Genomic DNA, 23,637 nt, shown 5'->3' with positions numbered 1-23,637 from the left:
GCAATTTATCCCCCTTCGTGGTTTTGTTCTATATATTTCTTTCCCTGGTTGTGCAACCCTTATGTTGGCAGCAATTTCTTTCCCAAACAGTTCTTCTGACTTCAGTGGGATTAATCGCATGAGTAATTGCTCACTGGTGTAAAGCTTGTACAGATCCTTCTTTGTAGGACCTCATGGATAAACCCCACCAAAATAATGGATATATATAGTCCTAAAATTCCTTAGGGAAAGGCAAAACAAAGTGTTTTTAAAGGTAACTTCCTCCCCTGAGATGCAGGCATGAAAGACTCCCTCAAAGGTATTTCCTTGTAAGTCGGAAATCTGCTCTCGAGTGGCTGGTTGTGAGTTGCTGACTGGGTGAACAGGCCCCAAGCAGCATTTTAGGGTTTTATTTCTTTCTCTTAGTAGTGAAGATTTCTTCAGCCAAAACTGTTGACCCAGTTGCTGCTGTAGCTGCCTTTCTACTTTCAGCTTTGTTTGGATAGGGATGAGGCTTTTGACAACAGCAGTAGGGCAGAGAGATGCTTGATCTAACCCTCTGAAACCAGCCCAAATTTGAGATCATTCATTAATCCTTATCCTTCAGTTCTAAATAGAACTGTTTAACATACTTGCTTGTTCTCTGATAGATGGTCAAGCAGAATGTGCTGTGGCATGTGGTGGATGTAGAATAAAGCACTTCAATTATTATTTTAAAAACAGAACTTTAATGTTCTTAATTATTCAGTTCCTGACATTGCTGCAGTGTGACTGGTAGTGTCTGTTTAGAGAGGGAGCTGATGTGCATTCCCAGCAGTAGTCAGATCCGGTGAGTCTTTAAATGCCCCTGCCCAGGTATTTCATCATTTGATTAGAAACCTCTTTCTAAATGACTCTTTGAAAGCATAAGTCTTACATCTGTTCTGTTATCGAATGAAGTATTTGCCTTCTGAGCCCATAGTGGCTTATTGCTTGGGTTTATGATTGCTTCTTGTAATACTGCTGCTTGCAGGGATTTTCTTCATTATTATTTTACTTAAGGGCTTGAAGTACTTCTAACTCAGGAAATGTTACTCTTTTGCTCCTGTTGTTGAGCAGAGTTCATGAAATTAAACTTTGGCTACCAATTCAGGAGAGCATTTATCAGCAAGATAGATAATGCCTCTGTTGGAATGCTTGTGGATAAATAGCACAGGTGACAGTAGATGCTTTGCTTAGAAGCAAAGGCAGATCAGAAATCAATATTTCTTATTGTAGTTTTTTAGAAGCTCTTCAGCTTTATGTGTATTTTTAAAGCAGGAATTACTACCTGCTACTCAGAAGAGCAGGAACTCTGTTGTTGCACTGGATTATAACTATACAGCTCATGGTTATAATACATTTTCAGCAAAGCAGCCGCTTGCTGGAGACTTTAAAAGATTGGTACTGGGTGACTCCTGGAAGATACTTGTGTTTGTATGTTTACTGGTTCTCTTGGGAAGATTCCACAAGGAAGTAAGATACAGGAATGTTTAGAATTAGCTTTACTTGGCTTTCAGAAGCCTTATATTTTAGAGAAGCTGAAGTAGAAAAGCTTTTGTGGCAGCAAAACCACTTTTAGACTAGTTTGTTGCAGAGAAGCATTGAGGTATGTCATCAGAAGTTCTTTAGTCTGCAAAAGTGCTTCAGCGTTACATTTCAGATCTACAAATCACTGGCCCCTTTGTGAAGCCCTGAGACAGACTGAAATGAAATGTCTGGCTTTATTTTACGTTTGGCTACCTAGTGGATAATCTCCTTTTGCTTCGCCTGCTGCTTCACGCACACTGAGTACCATGGTTGGCATTTTGATGTCTATCTGCATAGTATTGTCTGCATATATGTAATTTCACAATAATACAAACATGAGTATTTGCATCAACTTTAAAAGACAGAACATGTTCTGTAACTGAAGATGTGTAATACTGGGGAGTGCTCTGCATGGTGCAAACTCCCTGGCGTGTTGAAGAGGCGAAGAACAGCAGCAGGAGGTTTGCAGGTTGTCTTCATCAGACTGTTTCTAATTTGCTTTGGGAAAGGTATTCTGTTCCACAGTTCATGGTCTAGATCAAGCAAAGTATGTACACATGTACTTCACTTTGAATGTGTGAGGGTTCTGCTGCTCTGGGACTGGTCATTGACTTGCAGTCGATGCTGAACACAGCACATCGGGTTTTAGTGCTGTAACTTGCCAGGTGTGAATGCGAGAGACATGCTTGAACATCCTGAATGCACAAATACTTCTGTTATGTACGTGCAGGCACAAAATCCTGCCTGGATGCCTTGGGACAGAGCCAGCTTTTCAGTCTTTATTTCTTTTGCTCTGCTTAGATAACCTGTATAATACTATAGTGCCTTTTCCTGTCCATAGAAATGCTGATTTTCAGTTTTATTTTAAGAAAGGATTTGATTTTCTTCAGAAGAAAAATAAACTTTATGGGAGGAGCAAAGTCTGTGCCCATTTTTTGTTTCTTCTTTTCAGTTTATTCTTTATAAAAAGGCCTGAAATACACTATGAGACTTTCTCTTCTGTTGCACAAATTCCAAGCTTGGAAATGGAGCAGTAGAAGGTGGGGTCTTGGGGCCATTGGGGAAGAGCAGGGGAGAAACACTGGTGTAAGTTGCCTTGGTATTCCGCTGTGAGCATGCTGTGCTAGCTTATACTAGGTAGCAGAACTGGTAAATTACATATGTGTATATATATATATGTAAAGTGGAGCTTTAGCTGACCAAATATATAATGGCCATGCCCTTAGTACAGACAAAGCTTTACAATTAAAAACACATTCAGTGCCCATCAGGCGTGTGAATTGGATGTGTCTCTGGGTGCCACGAGGCATCTTGTGCTTCCATCAAGCTCAACAAGTCTTGTGTCCAAACTCCTCTTTTAACTGTTTTAATATAATATGGTGGCTTTTGCATTTTCTCCTTTCATGGGAATCCAGAGTAAAAGAGAACTAAGCCTTGCCCGCTGCTTACATGCTAAACAGATGCAAATAAGCCCCCTCCCTCCTGGTTGCATCCTCTCCTCATGGGTTTCTACATTGTTTTGATTAAAGCGGTTCTCTTGCCAACTCCCAGCCCCGAGGGCAGGTGAGAGGGGGAGAAAAAAACCCATCCCTGATTGCAGCTCAGTGATTAACATATCTTTTGGAGTTTGTAATGTCATCATTTCAGAGAAAACAAAGTTCCACCAGCTTCACAGGGTCTGGGGTTGTCAGGAAGGCAAACATCAAAGTGGAGAGAAAAGAGGAGTTTATTTAAAATATAGTAGAAAGACTTAAAACAGTCGTGCTAACCTATGAGAGCTATTAAAAATTAAAAACAGCCTTTGAAGCAAAGCATTAAAGATTTAATAGTATTAATTGAATGAAGCCGTGGGAGTTAAGGATGTGTAGACGCATGTGTATGTGTTCTAAAACATTCGCTGTATTAAGGAAGCTGAGGTATGGGGAGTTCAGTTCATTGTGCTTCATTTATAAAGGCTACCTTAACAAAACCCTTTGTATTCGTGGACTTAATGAGTAGACACCAGTATAACAAAGTGTAAACAGAAGTGCAGGGGACTTGCTATCATTTTGCACACTGCAGTGGAGCAAAGAAGACCAGGTTTGGAATTCCTGAACAGAGAAGCAAACAAGTTTCTAAGCTATACATTAAGGATAGTCTTATTTCTTTATATTATTATGTCTCTTATTTTCTGATTTATTTACTTTCCATAAAGACTAAATACCTTTTCCTTTCTTTGTTACAAGAATAGTAACTTAATACTGTTGTCCTCCATAACAAGGTTCCTTTCCTTTTATTACCCAGTGATACTCTGCCTGTAGTCCCACTCTCAGGGTACGGGCTTTTTTTGTGTAGCTACACTTTAATGCTAGTTCACAATGTATTGTCTCTTAAGACTGACTGATTTTGGTTGGTTTTAGCTTTTACTGTTTAGAACTTAATCACTGTTAAGAAAACTTCTTGTTAAGAGAAAGAAGGTGGTCCCTCCATAGCCGTGTAAATAAATAACAAAGAAAAATCAGGTTTTTTTTCTTTGCAAAGTCAAACCTCAAGACTTCCATGTATTTGACCTGGATGTTAAGAAGCAGAGAAAAGCCAGATCCTTATGTCACTTGCAGGAAAATGAGCAATGAAAGCTGCTTGCAAGTGTGCAGGTGGCACAGCAGAGGAAGCTGGTGTCCAGAGGGGAGCAGGAGCTGACTGGCATGGAAATACAGGTGTGTAGAGGCACAACCAACCTTGTCAAGGCGGATAACAGAATTGAGGGTGATCTTAATACATTCATTTTTCCTCCTTCAGGAAGATGGTTGCTGACAGCACAAGGCGGCTGTTTGAGCTCTTCTTGCTGCAAATGTAGTTCCTAAATGATTCAGCATGATAGCGTACCCACGCATTATAGCATTATTGATGAATTCATTACCCTCTGTTAGCTGATGGATGTTAATGGGCTAGAATTTCCTCTGTGCATTTGCACTAGATGGAATGCTCTTAGGAAAAAATAAAGATCAGAAAATGGAGTGGGTGAGTTTTAAAGTTGCTTTCTTGTTCTGTTTATGAATCTAAAGACAGAGAATGTTATTAATGACTTACATTAAAGCAGTAGTTAATGATCAACAGTGCAGTGCCATCAGGCAGCTATGGGAGGTGCAAATAGTAGTAGTACTACACAGGGGATTTACTTACATCTCTTTCCTTTCCCATGTCCCAGGCTATAATCTGCTGCTTCATAAATATCAGAGGCTTGAGTTTTGGCTTACACGTGGTAGGTGTTGTCTTCTATGTGTGGACTCTGCAGGGCATGTGTAGTCTCCAGGGCACGTACGGAGCTGCTGGTTGCAGAGTATCAAAGCTGAGAGGGTATAACATGTTCTCTGCAAGAGCTGACTGGAGGAAAATGACCTTTAATAATGGAACAGGCACAGATGCTTTTGAGTAACAAGTCTTTGTCATCCTCTGTGAGAAGAGCAAGCTAGTTCCCACTCAAATCATTTTCCATCTAAATAGCCAGAAGAGATAAGGGAGTAGGTAGTATATTGCTGTTGAGGATGGATTCAGAAAACTTGAGGAATTGTTATGCTGACAGCTGGAAATATGTGTATATCTGCATGGGAGTGTGTGGGATTCACTGGCATCATCAAGCCAGAACATTTTTTCCTAATTCCACAAAAATCAACAAAATAATAATAATAATAATAACACAAAATAATAACAAATCTCAGCAGGTGTGAGTAGGGATGATCCTTATTAGTGCCTGAATGAAGGAATTGGGAAGGTTTAAGTAGAATAATGAGGAAAAATCCTCATGTCAAATGTGCTGATTTATTATATTCTTTGGTCCTTTTTAGTGAATTAATTCCATCAAAGATGAACTTAAGAATATAGCTCAGAATCTGGAACTGGGGCAGCACAGAAGTAGACCGAAAGTACTAGCAGTATTATTGAGTGGTGTTTCATGGTAAGCATAACCCAGTCTACATCCAGGCTGCTGCTGACAGGGTTGTTATGCTTGTCCTCTGCCCAGCAGAGTTCCTTTGGGATGGAATTGCTTTTCCTGTGGTGGTATAGGCATGATAGACAGCTCAGTTAGGAAGAGGGAAAAGAGGCAGGGTTCTTTGGAAAAGGTGGTGTGTAGAGTATGAAAAAACACAGCAGTAGGAGAAAAGCTGAACAAGTGTTGCATGACAGGTAGTTAAAAATCGGTGCAGGAGGCAAGATTTTAAGATGGTAGCCAATTCTGAAAGAGGACCGACCACATTTCCTTCTTTCCTGTGGCTGTCTTCAAGCTGAAACTAAATGAATGTGTTGCTGTTACTAGCACTAGGTGGTAAAAGGGAATTTCCTAGAAAACTCGCCTCTTACAGTTACCTGCTGAAAGCAAGCTCCAAATCTAAGCCATCATCTTTAACTTTTACTACCAATACGAGCTTTCAAGGTGCAGCTTTACATGTACACTAGAGTGCCATTGAACGTTTCTTCTCTTACTTGTGGTGTACTTTAAAGTAATGAGAGTGACCTTGGCATTAATCGCTTTGGTGACCTGATCTGTCAGCTCTCCATCTCCCCCTTGCCTCCCTTGGTGTGTCAGATTAGCTCACTGAACTGATTCTATCTGAAGATCTGGGGTGAGGGACAGGGAGGTATGTGACAGCAGAGCAGGTAGGAGCAGGACACTGCCTTCAGTAGCAGCCCTCAGCCAGCCAAGAATCAAGTGTAATGTGAAGCCACATCCTCAGTTCCTCTCTGAGCCTGACCACTGAGCAGTAAAGCCTGGTGTAAAATCCTGGGTTTTGGCCAAATCTTTCCTGCAGTGTGGAACATGGAGGATTTTAAGGATATATTATTTCCTGCTTCACAGTTTTATAGCAACTTCAATTAGTCCTGAGCATCCGACTGCATGTAGCTTAATTTCTGAGGGTTAAAGTAACCCTACATTAATTGGTACCAGTCGTGATAGTTGGATTAAGACCATGTGTTGACTTCTCAAGATAAATGTGCAAATCTAGTGGCTGTGAGGGATGGTGCTTGAAGTTTTAAGCTGTGGATGGGCATTGATGAATGTAGGTAGGATGTTAAAATCAATCTCAATTTTCTGTACAGGCTTGTAGCCTGTGCTAGCAGCCAGTACAGTTAAGCTGAAGAAAATAATAGTGTTTGGGATATATGGACAGATATGGCTTTACAGATCATGCACTGTTCCTTGAGCAGTCCTTTTCATTAAAAATTCATGTCCTCAAAGTGTTCATTAGGCTCAGCTTCTACCAGTAGTAACATGGAGAGTTAAACCTTTGTCATGATGAGCACTTGCCTTTGGCCTAGTGGATTTACTAATGTGGTTTCGTGTCTGTGGTGTGTAGGTGGGGGGGAGGAACTGCACACAGTGACGTCTGCTTCATAATAATAATGTGCAAACTGAATTTGGTTGCTGAAGTCATTGGATAATTGTACGTAGCAGGTACCTTCCCGAAGTATCAAGTCTGATATGTGGGCATAGATATATGTGGATCCAGTAGTACTTGTCGGCTTTGAGTTTTAAAAGTTGCAATTGTATAAGAAAACACTGTGGCTTAAAGGAAGGTAACATTTAGTGGTCTTGCAAGCTTTTAGGTTGTGTTATTTGCAGTTGCTCCTGTATTCAAGCTGATCTAATTGGGCTCTGAGCTGTTAGGAGAGAAGATATAACAGCTTCCCTTCAGCAGGTGCCTGTCACCCACTAAGCAGCCTAAGTGACAAGGTTCTAAGACCCATCTTCTGGCAAGAATATTGGATATCTCCCAGAATGGAAATAGGGAAGGAGAGAAATGTCCCCTACTGTCTTTAATTCAGTTGAAAATGCTACTTAAATATACCCAGTGAGCTGAGTTGATTTCACACTGGTACCTTTTTGTCAAGGCACACATTGGGTGATACCTTTTTTTCCCTACTTCTCTATTTGTGAGAATAAAAGACAAAATGCTTCCATTCAAGCAGGTAATCCCCAGAGCACAAACTCCTTTTGAGAGTTTGGGAAGGTATTTTCACAGCCGTGTTGGATTAGTTTGCATTTAGAACTTTAGATTCAGTGCATGATGGCTTGACCTTACTCTGTCTGTAGTTCTGCAATACTCTTACTCATTACACAGCTGGTACTTGCTGTATTACTGCTGAAAAATAGACTGAGATCTGCATAAAATGCAGGTAGTGCTGTCAGTGCCACTTGACCCTGCCACAGAAGGAGGAATGTGTTATTTTTAAAGGGATGTTGGAAGCTTGTAAGCCTAAAATTAGATCTCCAGTAGTAGGTCGGATTTGAATCCGTTTGTAGTGATCTCCATGGCTTTTGCAGGGGCTGTCCCTTTTTTGCAGCACTTCAGAGCATATTTGCAGCTTCTTTCCATACTGTCAATAACTCCAGCTGCATTACAGGCTGCAAAATGAAATGTTACTTGATGATCTTAAAGGTATTTTCCAGCCTGGTGGATTCTGTGGTAACTGTGAGTGTCAAAGCATCAGCAGCTCTGGTGTGGTGGGTCCGGAATTAAAGCACTCAGATAGTGCAGCTCTATGCTTCTACTCCTTGTCCCCTCTTTATGTAGACTCAGAGTAGTGAGATAAGCTCTCCATTAAGCTCTAATATTGCCCATGTAATTTAAGTAGACCCGTAGTCAGAAAAGGTGTTGTAGAGAAAAACTGATTTTGTGTCTGTGTATCTATTTTATGGCTGTACAAGCTGGAGCTGCTCTCTGTGAGGCTGAGGCAGGACTGTAAAATCAGTGTAGGATCTAACCTTGGGCTTCATGAATATGCATAAAACTGCAGGAGAATTATCTTCCAGCATTAACTCTTTGAATAAAGAAATAATTTGGCCACCTGCTGGCTCTGAAAGCTGACCTTGTTCTCTCATTTGTAAAAGGGAATGGAAAGCTTCCAGAACTTTGAATTTTGAACCATTTCCTCTTCTCAGAAATGACCCTGAAGAAGACAAGCATTTCAGCTGTGAAAAATGGAAATGAAACCTTTCTGCTGGAGTTAACCCTGGTCTTCAACCCATTTGCCAATCTGTATTTGTAACTCGTTTCCTAAATAATGTTGAAGCTTGAGGAAGGGCATTGATGGTAATTTCAGTGTCTTCACTTTACTGTTTTCTTCACATGAATTGATGTTTTCTCTGCTGTACAATGACAAGAGGGAGCTAATAAGTGTGGTGCTTGTTGGCTTTTATATATAGTGCCAAGCTTCTGTGCTTCTCTTAGTACCCTTCTCCAAGTGACCACAATGTACAGTTGCACCTCTTCCTGTTTGGTTTTGGGAACAGTGTTTGTATTGCAGTAGGGGATCATACTGTAGGCAGTATAATGATACCCTCTGGTCATCCAGTTCTGTAAGAATCATGTATGAATAGGGAAAGGAAAAAGGGAAAGAGAATTAGCTATGTTTGAACATTTGTTTCTGGGATCCACTATAAGGAAAGTCTTTGCTATCCTTTTTTTCTGGATTATTATATTGAATTTTAAATAAAAGCTTGTGCTTAATTTCCTTTTATCAAACTTTTCTGTTTTCTGTAAAATGGGACTTTCTAAAAGCACAGTGGGTTTGGATTTGTGCAGATGATGAGCTATCACAAGAAAACTAGGATGTGAATTTACAGTGGGGGGCAATGGGAATCTTTTTTCCTTGCCACAGATAGAATCTGACTTACTGTTAGGATTGGGGTCATGTTTGAGTGCATGCTTTTTGCTCTGTGCAGGTGTGGTGTCACTGTCTGTCTGTCTGGGAGAACTTCCTTACTCAGCATCTGGCAATGCTTTCCTCTTAGCCTCATTCTTTGCAGACTGGTAAGAAGTGCTCTCCATGCCCTGGCTTCTCTGATTTATCCTGGAATTCATCAGGTCCCTGAGGGATCCCTGGCGCTGTCACTCCAGCCTGAATAGCAAAGAGAGCAGCTTGGGATGGAAACTTGTAGTTCATGAAAGGGGGGGGGATATTTTCATGTAGATGAACGTGTCTGTAGAGATTGCCTCAAAATCACAGAATGAATGAATGATCTGCTTTCAAAACCCACTTTTTATGTGTGTCACAGTAAATGTCTACCACACGTTGTCTATAATACCATTAAAACTTCATACAAATTTCTGGTGAGCTTCTTACATGTAATGCTAATTTTCACACTTTTTATTGCCCATTTGATAACGTATTTCATGTGTTTCTGGTCCATACTTAGCTGGACTGTGTCTGTATTTACCTTTAGGCTTGAAGGGCATTTTATCAGTGCAGACAAACCCTGGTTTGAGTTTTACATTCAAGAGAGTTAAATGGCTTCTGCTGTCTATAGGTGGATTTATTTGTATGGCTCTTTCTTTGAACTAAATTTATGAAGGATTTTGTGGCTTGGCTTAATTTCTGGGTTAGTTTTAGCAAATTAAATATGGTTTCCTCATGTAGATGTTATTTACTGAATTCAGCCTCTTGTGAGAGAGAGCTGTTGAGAGGTGCGCTCAGGATTTCCTTCTGTCTCTGTTGTATATAGAAAGGCACCATGAGAATCCATTTGGGTTATTTGTGTAATGAAACTATTGGAGTAGGAAAAAGGAAATGGGGCATTCCCTTGCAGGTTACCTGTGATAGCACAGGTGGACATCACCTTCTTGTCTTGTGGCCTTTTCCATCTATTTAAAGATGACAGGATAGTTCGAAACCAGAGAAAATGGCTTGGAGGGACCAAGGAAGAGAAAACAAGGAAGGCTCACCCAGGCTGAACAAGACCAACTCCCTCTTCCCCTCTCTGTTGAACCTTTGAAAGAGCTCTGTTCAAGCTGATCCCTTTTCCTGTTGTGAGCAAGGAACAGCAGCTTTGAGCAAACAGTTTGCTTTCTGCTTCCTTTGCAACTGTAATGTTACAAATGCAAACTGGCTTTTGCTGACCTTGCAAGAGCATTGTACTTCCTGGTGGTTTGTTGGGAGAACTTAATTCACTGAGGTCTTGGGGGGGGGGGGGAAAGGCTTTCTAGGTAAGCATTTGATCATGCGTTAGAAATGATTTCTCACTTTCGTGCAGTGAGGCTGATTGGTTTTCAGATCTCTGTAATCATAAGATTGGCTGTTACAGTGCTCCAAGACCTGTAATAATCAAGTAAAACGTGTCTTTGGTGTGGTGTGGAAGCAGAGAGTTTGTAAAGGAGATACTGAAAGATGTACAGCATTCTTAGTGAGGGTTACTGCTACTGTCAGAACAGCTGCCTTGAATATTGGTACAGCTAGATGGGGGCTAGATGTCCATCTTTCCATTCCACTTTTAATGGAGTAACATGGAGCTTAGAACAAATGGTCTCCAGTGGGTTAAAAGTAGAATAGGATTAGAAAATATGTCATCCAAGAAAAGGCAAGAATAGATGTTAGTGGGATCCTCATTAAATGCCTTTGTTTCCATGAATCAAAGACATGAAGGTAAAGAACCACACCAGCACCAATGGCCTGATGGTTTTCCAGTCTGTTACAGGATAACAGGTGAAATCTTTAATTTTGGAAAAATGCTCCTTTCACTTAATCCAATGTGTTTTCTCCTTGAAATGTGTGCTCTCCAGCTCTTCTCACAAAGCTCTACTCCAGATTTACTCTCTGCTGGTAGCCTTCTTCAGAAGCCTCACCTAAGCAAAGCTTCCAGTTTGGGGAATGGTGCTGCCATGCATTTGGCTTCCTGCACATCTGTGTGCTCCAAGCTCACTTGCTTTTGGGCTGAAGCTTTGTTGGTAATTAACCTAATAAATCCTAAATGTAAACCAAGTGCTTCCCAAAACCAAGGTTCTGTCTAAACCATTTCTGTACTTGATGAGGCTCTAACTTTGCTTCTGCTTCTTGCCTGCACTTTACAGCTAAATGAAGGAAAAGTATTCATGGCTTTGCTACAGGCTGTGTGGAGAGCACAGCAGGGCCTTGGCTCCTGCCTTTTTTGTTCGTTTGGTTTCTTCTTTGAAGTCAGGTGTATGAGTTCCTAGTGTGTGTAGTTGGGCAGGAATGAAAGCTCTTTGCTTTCTGATGCTATTTTCTGGATCTTGACACCTTTAGGTTGAACCACCTCCTTCAAAAGCAAGATCAGGGTTTGATCATTTTTATTCTTCTCATAGCCTGCCTTGCAGTGACACTTGTGACCGTGTTGCTCTGATACAACAGGAAACCAGTGCTCAAAAGCTCATTTTCTACCAGGTTTTAAGTTAATCAGTTCTCCTGTGCTGTTGTGTGAGTGCTAAATTTGATGCAACAGAGAAAAGGGGGAGGTGGTTGCAGGGTTTGGTGCTGGCTTGCCATTAGCTTGGCATGGCTTGTGACATTGCACCCTGATGTCCCTGTTTATGTTGTGATTATGATTCATTCCTCGGGTATTTATTTCACTGGCCAAGTTGGAGGTGTTTAGGACCAGTAGGTGTTGCCATGTAAAATCTACCTTCCCAAAGGTGGTGTTGAAACGAGCTGCTTTCAAAAGCTTGTGAAGTTGGAACATGTAATGAACCAAACTTCTCTATTCTTCTTTGGTTGGGAAGGTACACACAGGTGAGGCATTTGCGTGTATATTTTGGTCTCTTAGAGGCCTCTCATCCCTGGCCTGTAAAGAAACAAAACTCATAAGACAAGAATGGTTTTCAGTGATTCACAGTGAGTTAAAAGACAGGAAACAGGGTTAGGAGTAAACGGTTGTTTCTCACAGAGCAAGGTTATTCCAAGTGAAGTGTTCTGCCAAAGATGAGTGCTTGTGCAAATACGCCCTTTTCCAGATGATTTCTCAATAATAAGGTGGCCAAATTGAACCAAATTGGTCAAATTTGAAAGGAATTTTGAATTGAAGGATGGAAGATCTGCTGAGTGGTAAAATGGTATTTGAAATGGCCTTGAAACATTTGCATGGGGAGAGGAAATGACCCTGGTTTCATGTGCATGAGTAGAGACACAACTACCAAAAGACAAGTAGACTTTAGAAAGTATTTGATAAAGCATAGGGAATCCTAAGCAATAAATGACTACATTGTGATATGAACTTGTTACTGCCAACTCTGAAGTGTAGAGTGCTTGGAACTGTGTATATCTCAAGAAATAGAAGTGTAATATGTGCATGGAAAGGGATGACTTGAGATATGGAGCAGCTTCTAAATAGAGGGATTGAATTCTGGGAGACCCTCACTTCAAATGGAGTTGGCCAATTCCCATAAGATAATGAGTGATGTAAAGAAGCTGAAGGTGATTTGTTCTTGCTTAAAGAGCATCCCTTCTGTCTACAGCTTGGGAAATAAATGTCAGAGGTTAAAATAAGCTGAGGTACTTGTGCAGTGTGGACACAGCCCTGCTGTTGTGTACTTGCTGAAGGTGAAATGGGAAACACAAGAGGCTTCAATAAAGGGGTTGGAAGAGCCACAGTGTGCCTGTTGCTGGCTATAGAGTCTATGCCACAGGTTGCATCTGAGATGCCCAAGACATCAGGCAAGGGAATATACATATGTTCTTCCAGTCTTTCCATGAGGATTTGTGTGTGAGGATGCTGGGCTTGGTGGGCATTTTATCAAACTGATGTAGGAGGTTTTGATTTTATGTTATTTAGTGCTTTTCTGGTCAGGTGATAGGCTCAGCCCTTATGGGGGGGGGTTGTATTCTTCTGATCTGAGTTATGTATCATAAGGACATCAGTTGGTATATACCTTTATGGTAAGAAAGTCATCACAGAGCTGCATGTTGTCCAAGCTGACACTTAATTCTGCTTTCATTCTAAATGGTACCAGAATGATAACAATGTTAGACTGGAAATCTGTGCTTTGCTTCTCTCCAAGGCCTTTTGTAAGTGATACTGTTGCTTCTTCAGTGTTTGGAGAAACACTGTTAGAGGACATCTTGACTGTGCAATCCCTATTAAACATGGCAAGTTCCCTTACAGGATCAGTGCTTAGGGTTCATGCAACTGGCGAATATCAAAGACTATTCTGTGTTAATGTAATAGCAAAATCTGCCAGTTTACTCCAGTAATGTATTCTGAAGCTTAATAGGCCTCTGTTTACTTGAAACAGTGACCTTAAATAGCTAACTGAAACAGCTTTCCAGCTCCACAGCTTGCCCTTGGGGGTTCTTGCCAGTCATTTTGGCTTTACAATTCCATTTTCATATAATTAAAACTGCTTCTGTGTTGTGTGGAAGACGCAGAGAGCAGAAGCTGTGCATGTCCTGAGTGTTGTCAAACGTACAATGTAAATGCATTCGGAAAAATAACTTCTCTAATCTGCTTAGCATTTAAAGGTCACTTTCAGTTGGAGGGTGTTGTTGTGGTGCTCATTTCACTGTGTCTCAACTGAATGCAGAGCCTTCTTCAAGATCTCTGCCCTGATACTGAGTGTGCCTTAAGCTAACATGAGGTTTCGGGTATAGCTTGGTTAATTTTGGGGCAGTTTGCTTATTCTCTCAGTGCTCAGGTTCTTGCAGCAGTGGTGGCAGATTGCAGTTGTCAACTAGAGGGAAGCTAATAGCTGCTAAGCATGGAATTTCTAATGTAGTTTCGCCTCTCTACAAGCCAGCATGGTAATTTCTGTAATTAAAAATCCTAGGTAGGTTTTTACCATGTTGGAAACTGAATCACTAAGTGATTTCTTGGACTTGGTTTCTGTTTTGCTTGTAGAGTTTGACATTTGCATAAGCCTGGACACCTTCTTGCTTTGGTTTTGTTCAGGTTTGTAATCTGAAGTGTTTAGTATTGCTTGTGAGATGAAGAAGTTTCCAAAATCAAATGTCTAGAAGAAATTCAAGGAGGAAATTCATCAGTTATACTCCTGAGTTATTTTCCTAGAGTTCTGTAAGTTGCTTTCCATGTAGGAACAATGAAAGACCCAACTAACGTGCTTTGTTTTCTTCCCTTATGCAGGTCATGATTCTCATTTTCTCGCGTCATTCTCTTGAAGAGAGGAAATGATTGTAGTGGAACGTGTTACAAATAAGCCACTGATCCGGAGCCTTCTCAGTGCAGAAGCATTGACAGAAGAGCAGATATAGCCCTTTCCTTGTTTGTGTTCTGGGATTTGTCTTCTTAAAAAGGGAAATAAAGATGACGACTTCATCTATTCGGCGGCAGATGAAGAACATCGTGAACAATTATTCAGAGGCCGAAATAAAAGTTAGGGAAGCAACTTCCAATGACCCATGGGGTCCTTCCAGTTCACTCATGACTGAAATAGCAGATCTGACTTACAATGTGGTGGCCTTTTCTGAGATTATGAGCATGATCTGGAAACGACTGAATGACCATGGCAAGAACTGGCGACACGTGTACAAGGCCCTGACTCTCTTAGATTACCTGATCAAAACTGGTTCGGAGCGAGTGGCGCAGCAGTGTAAAGAGAATATTTTTGCTATCCAGACATTGAAAGATTTTCAATATATTGATCGGGATGGTAAAGACCAGGGCATCAATGTGAGGGAGAAATCCAAGCAGCTGGTCTCTCTTCTGAAGGATGATGAGCGACTCAAGACAGAGAGGGCCCAAGCCCTGAAGACCAAAGAACGCATGGCTCAGGTGGCCACTGGAGTGGGTAGCAATCAGATCACCTTTGGCCGTGGCTCCAGTCAGCCAAACCTATCCACCAGCTACTCAGAGCAAGAGTATGGGAAGTCTGGAGGATCCCCAGCATCTTACCATGGCTGTAAGTACAAATACATAGACAAAAAGGGAGTTTTCTTCCTTTTCTTTTGAGAGGTTTTGTACTCTCTCTGACTACTTGGTGGTGGCTGGTTTCTTCTCCAAAGGAAAAAGGGACAGGACAAGAGGAAACAGCCTCAAGCTGCACAAGGGGAGGTTCAGGTTGGATATTAGGAATAATTTCCCAAAGGGTGCTCAGGCATTGGAACAGGCTGCCCAGGGCAGTGATGGAGTCACCGTCCCTGGAAGTGTCCACAAACTATGTAGATAAGGCTCTCAGTGACATGGTTTAGTGGTGGCCATGGTGGTGCAGGTGTTAAGGCTTGACTTGATCTTAAAGGTCTTTTCCAATGCAGTTGATTCTATGATTCTGAATTGCTTTCAGACATGAGAGTAAATGGTGCCTACTAGGAGGATTAGTATGCTGACTGCAAGGAGCGTTTTGCCCTGGCTGAGTCTGTGTAGGTCTGCTCAGTGGAACTAATGTCTCTTCAAATGACTGGTTAAATATTTGTTTTGGAGAGGATATGTGTATTGATGTGCATCAGTTTAAAAAGCAGTTGTTTACTGTCAGTTCCCCAAGGTAGCATTGTCAAGCTGCTTTTGTGAACACGTTCCAGTGTTTGATGTGATAAACCCCCAGTCTCAGTAGGGAGATTGTGAATTGATTTTTGGTTTGGTTGTTTTTGGTTTTAAAAGTACTTGGAAACTTGTTCTGTTCTTTAGGTATAATTCAAGAAATGAGAACTATAGAGTATTTCCTGCATCATTTTGCTACTTTCTGATGCTGCTGTTTTACTTTGGGAAGAGTATTGGTGTTTGATTTCCTTTATTGCTTGCCCAGCAGTTCTTAGTGTAGTAATGCTTTGAACGTGTCTTATGTTTAAATATTTAGACTATCAGCAATTGCTGTGCAAGTAGCAGTCCTAAACACTGTGTTTCATTCTTAAAAACTTAATACAGTGATGTGGGAAGAATGGATTCTTTATAACACTGCTTGAGGGAACTCCCTGTCATGTTAGGAAGAGGCCTGATTTGGCACTAAATCCTTCTTAATATAAGTAATGATCTGATGAAAGCTGCTTTGGCTGGAATGTCAGTGGTTGTGGTCTAATTCTGAAGGAAAAATCTTGTCTTTAAATGAATGCTTATAGTGTGTGGAGGGCTGTAACTGAGCCAGTGTGGGGAATCGATTGAGCACCACTTGGAAGAATCTGCAGTTTGGCATGTCCTGTGTCCCAAAAAGCTGCTCAAATTATAAATCCCTGGATGGGGTCAGTACCCCCAACGTGGTTTTCTGTGGAAGGCAATAGGATGTAGCAGGACAAATGAAGCTAGAGATGAGGAAAATCTCTGTCCCTGTGAAGCTGTGGAGAAGAGCAGGAAAAGTTGTTTCAAAAGGAGATACTTTTAGGATACAGGGTTCCAAAAGAAGTGCATCAAAGTTTCCAGGTATGAGACTGTTAATTTTAATGAGCACTGGATTAACAAACATCTTAGTTTTCTGTAATAACCATACATGAACATTGATTCTGTGGATTTTTAAAGGAGAACATATATATTGTTATGACAGCAATAACATTTTTGGCTTTTGAAGTCTGTAGCTCTATAGACTGCAACAAAAACACTTAATTTAGGAGATAGCTTGCAATAATGTTGCTTTTAATTTATACTGGTGGATTGCAATAATAGTCACTAGGGTTTGCTGAGCACACCTTTGGTTTGTTCCACGGGGTTATTTCTTCACCAGGTCTTAACTGTAATTAGAGCATGTAACTATTGTTTGTCATGTTAAATGCTACCAGAGGCTTCAAACTGTTCCTCACAGCAGGGATTAAGAAATGCAGGGTGTGTGCCTGAGCTGGTGTTCTGTGGATACTGTAAGGATTGTGATGGGGGATGAGATGTCAAGAAGCAAGTTGGTTATTCTGTCAGCACAGGGTGTTGATTTACTGGATACTCTCATTTGCCTGCGGATGACTTTGATGTATATCTCTTTGCAGGATTGCTTTTGAGGTAATGATTTCTTAATCTATCTTTCTCCTCCCCCATAAGCATGTACCTAAGAAGCTTTAGAAATCTCAGGGTTGTTTTTTCCCTTTGGGTTCTTCCCCTGTTGTAGACTCCCCTGCACTGAATTCTCTATCAGCAAAAATGCAGATGGTTGTTAGTTTTTATGATCTGTATCTTTTGACGTTCTAATGATTCTTCTGTGGTTTACTTGAGTTTAGCAAAGCACCCCAGCACCTTACAAAACAGCTGTGCTAAGTGCTTCTGATAATGGGAAACTGTCCTTCATCTGAGGAAACAAGGAAAGGACTTTCATCAAAATCCAGACCTTTAATCTCTTACATAAATTCTTGTTATTCTTGTGCCTTCTAAACTTAATGGAAAAGATGCTTTTCGTTATTTGAAGTGAAAAAGATCGTATCCATCCTGTTTTGTTTTATTCTAGAATGAGAGCCTTCTTTTGTTCTGAAAATATGGATTGGGTATAATATGTAAAAGGCATTAAGTTATGCTGAGCTCCTGGGAAATCCTCTCCATATAACAGTACTAAGATGCGGTTGCTGTAGCGTGTATTCTGGCAGTGTTCTCTTTCATTCCTCTGTGCCTTTGAAGAGAAGATCAGAGGCATTTAGATTTGCAACCTATAGCATGAGATTTGCCTATTAAAAATGTACATCCACCCTCTTTGCTAAATGTTGAGTATGTCTTAGGAACATTCACATGGAAATGAAGTTTGGGAAAGTTTAACAACAGCCTGTTCACCACCAGAGCTAAATGCAGTGTTTCATCTCTCAGTGGTTTGGTATTAGCGTGTTTTACTTCTGTTCCTTGCTGGATGCAATGGGTGGGGTTTGCAGGTTTTGGGAATGCATTCCCTTTACTTGGCAAAGGTTGTGTTTGGCTGTAAAATCTCCTCTTTTTTGATACTTTCCTGCTGAAGAAAAGCAGCTTGAGCTGGTTGGAAGAGCTTAATGGTTTCTCCAGGACAGATCACTAGGGGAACAAATAAGTTCCAGAGGATAACATGTCTAGATTGTGTGAGGGATCTCTTCCTCCTCCTGTCAGTTACTCAAAGTACAATATTAGATACCTCAGTGGACCCATTTTTATCCCATTTCTTCAGGGTGTTGCTTTAGCTCACTGTATAGCATTGGCTGTAAGCATCAAACTACTGCTCTTCTCTAGCTCCTTAAGCTGGTGTCCAATGTGCACATAGGAATGAGGTTTTGTATTTAATGTTGAGCCAGAAAGGTTTTTCTTGTAGAGTTGCTGGTCTTTGTGTCCCAGATTTATCCTTTATGACAAAATAAAAGCAGTATGGATAGTCTGTCCAGAATTCAAGATGGGAAAGGATCTCTTGACTGATGCACCATCACCCCATACTGCTGCAGGCAAGACACACTGGTAAATAAGGAAGGACATTTCTCCCTCTCTCCTCTCTGATATTTTCGTCTCATCTCTAACAATCCTTTAGAATCCATGGAAAGTGAAATGGTGAAGTCTGAGAGGTTTTAATAAAATCCTTTCCCCCAAAGCTTTGCCTTGATGGCTTTGTTGGCTCTGAAGAGCTGTGTGCTGTAAAGCTTGTGTAATTCTAGGGAGTGCTTTATTACTCACTATCAATGCAAACACTTGTAAAAGTATCACTATGGCTTTGCTATCTGGTCTCATAATCTGTGAATTGAAGCCAAGAGAGAGATTGTAAAGCTGAACCAAAATAAAGCTCCTCCCAACCTCCATCTCGTCAACATACTGGGGACAATTGACTGTCTTCCTGCTTTAAGCCAACAGCAATATATATATTTACATTAGGAGCTATTAAATACACCATGACAAAACACATAGAAGTTTGTATTTCTTTTGGAAGATGTGTAAATTGTATGGAACTGCATGAAATCTGATAGCAGGTTTTATTTCATGCTAAAGGAATGTTCTTTTGTGGTGCTGAAATAAATCTACTGGGGAGAGGAGGGGATATGAGGTCAGTATTTGAGATCTTCTGGGGGCAGTAGTTCTCTACCCTCAGTCTGGTTTTGTATCTAAGTATTGTCTTTATGCTAGTCACCCAGTGTTGGAAACCTCTTGTCCTTAGCCTTCTTTCATCTACAGCTGACCACTTAAATAGGATTCTGGATTTATGGCTGCATAGGGAAAAGTAGGGTGTTCTTAATATAGACCTCTTGAGTCTGAACTGTGATGCTGTTTCAAGCCTGGGAGTGCATTTGGAGTTTACTGGTCTTGATGAAGTCCCCCATCCTGCTGGAATGCTCTGAGTTGTCCCAGTTGGGGTTGCTCAGGAAGCAGCAGTGCGTTCTGCTGCAGCTCCCCATGGCTGGGTTGTTGTAAGAGTCAGAAAAATGATGGATAACATACTCTGCTTGAAGGGAAGTGACTGACTAGCTAATTCCTTGGCATCCCTGCCCCAGAGATAGTGTGCTTCAGCTTTGAAAGATCCCTGGGAAATGCTGGTCCTCTCCCTGTACTACCCTTCATGTTTTAAAACCAAGTTTACTAAAGCCCTGCTTTTTGAAGAGGTCCAGTCCTATTATGCCTAAACCAGAACTTCCCTGTGTTATTTTGGGTTGTACACATGTCCTTTCTTTTCCTTTGGCCATCTGCTCCTTGGGTTTGGGCTGCACTTGGAAACGTTGGCAGAGCAAGATGGGGGTGTGTTTTAATGTCCCCATTCCATTTACACAAGTGCAGCAGGGTAGGAACAACGTGCACACTGTGACCTGGTTTGAGAAGAGCACTTTGTCCAGAGGTAGGCTGCTTGGCTGGGAAATCAGATCCATTATACATACAGCCTGGTTGATAAAAGATTAGTGAAAGATGGAGTGAAAAGGGCTTTTATGGGTCTTGGGGAATACTGAGTCTGTTCTCCTTACCTGTGAAGATTTGGGGAGCAATTTTCTTCAGTAGAAAGAACAGGTTTTAATATTTCCAATGATTATTCCCATTAAGTTAACTCATTTCAAAACAGCTTTGTGAAACATCAGCAAGTTTGTGTTCACTCATTTATTTCAGCTTTGTCTCCCCTTTGCTTAGGGTACAGAATAATGCAGAGGAATGACTTGGGTTTGACACTGTAGGAAATTCAGAATGCTCTTTTTAAAGCTTTGGTTAGGTTGTTTTTTTTGTGTGCTCTGTATCTTTGCAGGTTGGAACGCATCTCAGGCCTCCCATTTTAGTCAAGGAATATATGGCATATCATCCAGCAATGAATCTGGATGTGCTGAGCAGATGATTTCTGTAGTTAGAGGTGTTAAAGGAATGTGGTAGACTTCTGTGTTACCCATCAGACGTCACTTGACAACCTGATTTAATACTCTCCTCACACTACTGTTTTTCTGGTGCTCTAAGTAAAGGTGGGAGCTGCCATCAGTGCAACCAGGCTTCTGGAGTTGCAGTGAATTATCTGACTATGAAGAAGAGCACAGGGATCACCTGAGAGAAAAAGTGCTCTTGAACCAAAGCTGAAGGATTTGCTCAGCATTAAATGAGTTTCAGAAATGCTCTGTCTGCTTCAGTGCAATTAGAAATCATGTAGTGAAGCTGATCCGCTCCACCTCATCACATTAAGGGGTGCTATTAGTTCTCTTCTTGTGTTTGAAAGGTCTCTTTGATTCCCAGTGGAAAGGTGCAGTACACAATTCCCTCTAGATTAAGCAGCTTTCAGGTACCCTTTCATAATCTGAGAGGTTAGATTGGCTTTTTGAAAGTATCCCATCTTTATTTGAATGTTCTTTCAGTTGAAGACAAATAAATGGGTTCTCCACTTGGTTGCCAAGTGAATTGCTCTCAGTCTCTAAGTTCTTCCCTTGATATTACTCTAATTTTTCAGATCAGCTTTGGTTTTGTCTACCTCTGTAGGAGTACCCATTGAGTGAGGAAGCAGCTTTTCTGTGTGAAGAAATGTGACTAAGAACCGGCTGCTGTTCCAAAGAAATGCAAATGAAGAAGCTTATTTTGCATGTCACTCTGTGCCATCATCTGGTCTGAGTGACACAAAAATCCAACAACCCCAAAACACCTAAAGCACACTTGTGAATGGAAATCCTAAGTGTCCAGGTTGAATGGGGCTTGGAGCAACTTGGTCTACTGGAAGTGGCCCTGCCCGTGGCAGGGGGAGTGGAACTGGATGAGCTTTAAGGTCCCTTCCAACCCAAACCATTCCATGATTCTAAACTACCCAGTCTGATTTTTATGCTGGGATTAGTCTTTATCATTTAAGATAGGCAACAGCTCTGCTTTGTAGCTGTGAACTTTATATACACTTCAAGTCACTGACTTAACCAAACCTATAGACATTTACAGGGGGCTTTTAACATAGCCAAAAATACAGTAAATTACCAATAGATATGTCTGAAAGTCATCATAGCCTGTACTAGAGACAGATGGTGGAGCAGAATCCTGCTTTAGTGATTAACTGAGGTTGGAAATCATTTCCTTGCACTGCAGCCAGTGTCTTGAGCAGGCAGCCTGGTGCTGTGGATCCCTGCTCAAGCAGATCCCCACACAGTTGCTTCTGAGCAGCCTTGAGGGGACCAGGATCTCCACATTCTCCGAGCAGCAACAAAGCAGGGCTTAGCAGGTCAGAATTGATCTATTGAGGCCCATCTTACATAAACATCTGAGTTAACTGTCATGTGCTGGGGGATAAGAGATTCTTTGTGCTGCAGCGATACTGTTACTAAGGCAATAACCTTTATGCTAGATCCTTGCAATTAAAACGTTAATGCAGGATGAGGCCAGCATAGAAAGTTAAAATACTGTAGGAATTCAGGAGGGATGTTGCTGGATAAACCAGGTTACTCTCAAGGAGAGTGTTTTGAATTTGCCTTAATCCTTTTGCAGAAAACATGCTGGCAGCTCCTTAATGTAGATGGCTTTATAACCACTGCAGAACTTTAGATGTAAACCAGCAACATTTTAATCATGGAATGGTTTGTGTTGGAAGGGACCTTAAAGCTCCTCCAGCTCCAAGCAGGGACCCCTTCCACTGGAGCAGCTGCTCCAAGCCCCTGTGTCCAACCTGGCCTTGAGCACTGCCAGGGATGGGGCAGCCACAGCTTCTCTGGGCACCCTGTGCCAGCGCCTCAGCACCCTCACAGGGAAGAGCTTCTGCCTAAGAGCCCATCTCAGCCTCCCCTTGGGAAGGTTAAAGCCATTCCCCTTGCCCTGTCCTTACAGGCCCTTGTCCCAAGCCCCTCTCCAGGTTTCCTGCAGCCCCTTTAGGCACTGGAGCTGCTCTAAGAACTCCCCTTAAGGACCTTTCTCCAGGCTGAACCAGCCCAGCTCCCTCAGCCTGGCTCCATAGGGGAGGTCCTTCAGCCCTGATTAACCTGCATCTGATTATTCTGTCAGTGTTTTTTTAATGTGAGGCCCAAGGAAGAATTTCAAGCTCTGAAGTGCCTTCTAGAGTTAATAAAGCCAAGGAGAATGAATTGCTGAAAAGCCTAGAAGTGAAAAGAAATAAGCGATATCTGTGAGACCCCTTATTATCTGTGTTCAGATCCTGAATGCTGGTCTCTGTTGGGAGCTGTGAGGTAATGTAGCTCTCTGCCAAAGCAAGCCTGCCCTTCCCATGCACGGCTGGAGGCAAGGACCCACTGTGGGAGGGCAAGTAGAGGCTTGGAGTAGGATGCAATCCCCTCTTCTCACAGCTTTTTAGAGCAAAAATGCCATGTGCCATTAAAAGCTAAAACTGGTGAGCACTTTAAGTAGCTGTTTGTGTGGAAATGGGAGGAAAATCATCAGAATTAACCTATTTCACATAATTTTGAAGTCATCAGCTTCTTAGTTGCCACTGGATGTAGTTATGTCAACAGAGATGGAAGAAATCCTATTCAAAGTGGGCAGGAAATCACATTCTTCCCACAAATGCAGCTGAAGAAAGAAGAGAGCAGAAGGCACCTGCCTGATCACAGTCCAGTTGCCATCTGTTCTCAGGTGACTGGTGGTGTCCCATTTGTATGCTTATCCAGCTTGGGGTTTAAACCAGTTATGATTCTTCTTCTGTAACTCCCACTGAAAAGTGGCTTCTTTCTCTTAGCATCTCCAATTTATCCATGGTCAATTTATGCCATTAAGTTCTTGCTCCCTTATCCTAAATAGCTTTTCTCCCTCCATGGTGTTATTTAGCAGCCTTAAACTGCTCAATCTTCTTTTAGCAAAGATAAACACATAAAATATTCTCTATGCTCAGAAGGGAAGCATTTCCACATCATTTCTGTTTTGAAATCATCTGTCTTGGACTTCATTTCTGGTATGTCAAATGAAATCTGACTAATGCTTTGATGCAGCAGTGCTCATGTTGGTAATAGCTGTATGGGGTGAGTGGCTGGGAGTTATTGCATGTGTTAGTACTAAAGTAAGTTCTCTCCGTCTCTGTCACTTGCAGTTGATGCCCCCAGTCAGCAGAAGGTGGGCATCAAAGAAATGAGTTTTATTTCTCCCTTAGATCCTTCTGCATTTCTTTATTT

The 23,637-nt window shown here is 41.5% G+C and overlaps 1 protein-coding gene across 2 annotated transcripts in view; it reads left to right on the top strand.

The window, feature by feature from the left end:
- The window catches only part of EPN2 (epsin 2), a 45,436-nt gene that overhangs the window by 5,528 nt on the left and 16,271 nt on the right, over positions 1 to 23,637 (top strand). For both annotated transcript variants that reach the window (XM_034065079.1, XM_034065078.1), the window contains exon 2: positions 14,372 to 15,146. In XM_034065079.1, coding sequence (XP_033920970.1) covers positions 14,552 to 15,146 — 595 coding nt within the window. In that variant the 5' untranslated portion in view covers positions 14,372 to 14,551. The remainder of the gene's footprint in view (positions 1 to 14,371; positions 15,147 to 23,637) is intronic.

This window comes from Melopsittacus undulatus, chromosome 8 (genome assembly GCF_012275295.1).
Source record: "Melopsittacus undulatus isolate bMelUnd1 chromosome 8, bMelUnd1.mat.Z, whole genome shotgun sequence".
Lineage (NCBI taxonomy): Eukaryota > Metazoa > Chordata > Aves > Psittaciformes > Psittaculidae > Melopsittacus > Melopsittacus undulatus.
Note: the sequence above shows the minus strand (reverse complement) of the source record. Positions and strands in the feature narration are given on the sequence as shown.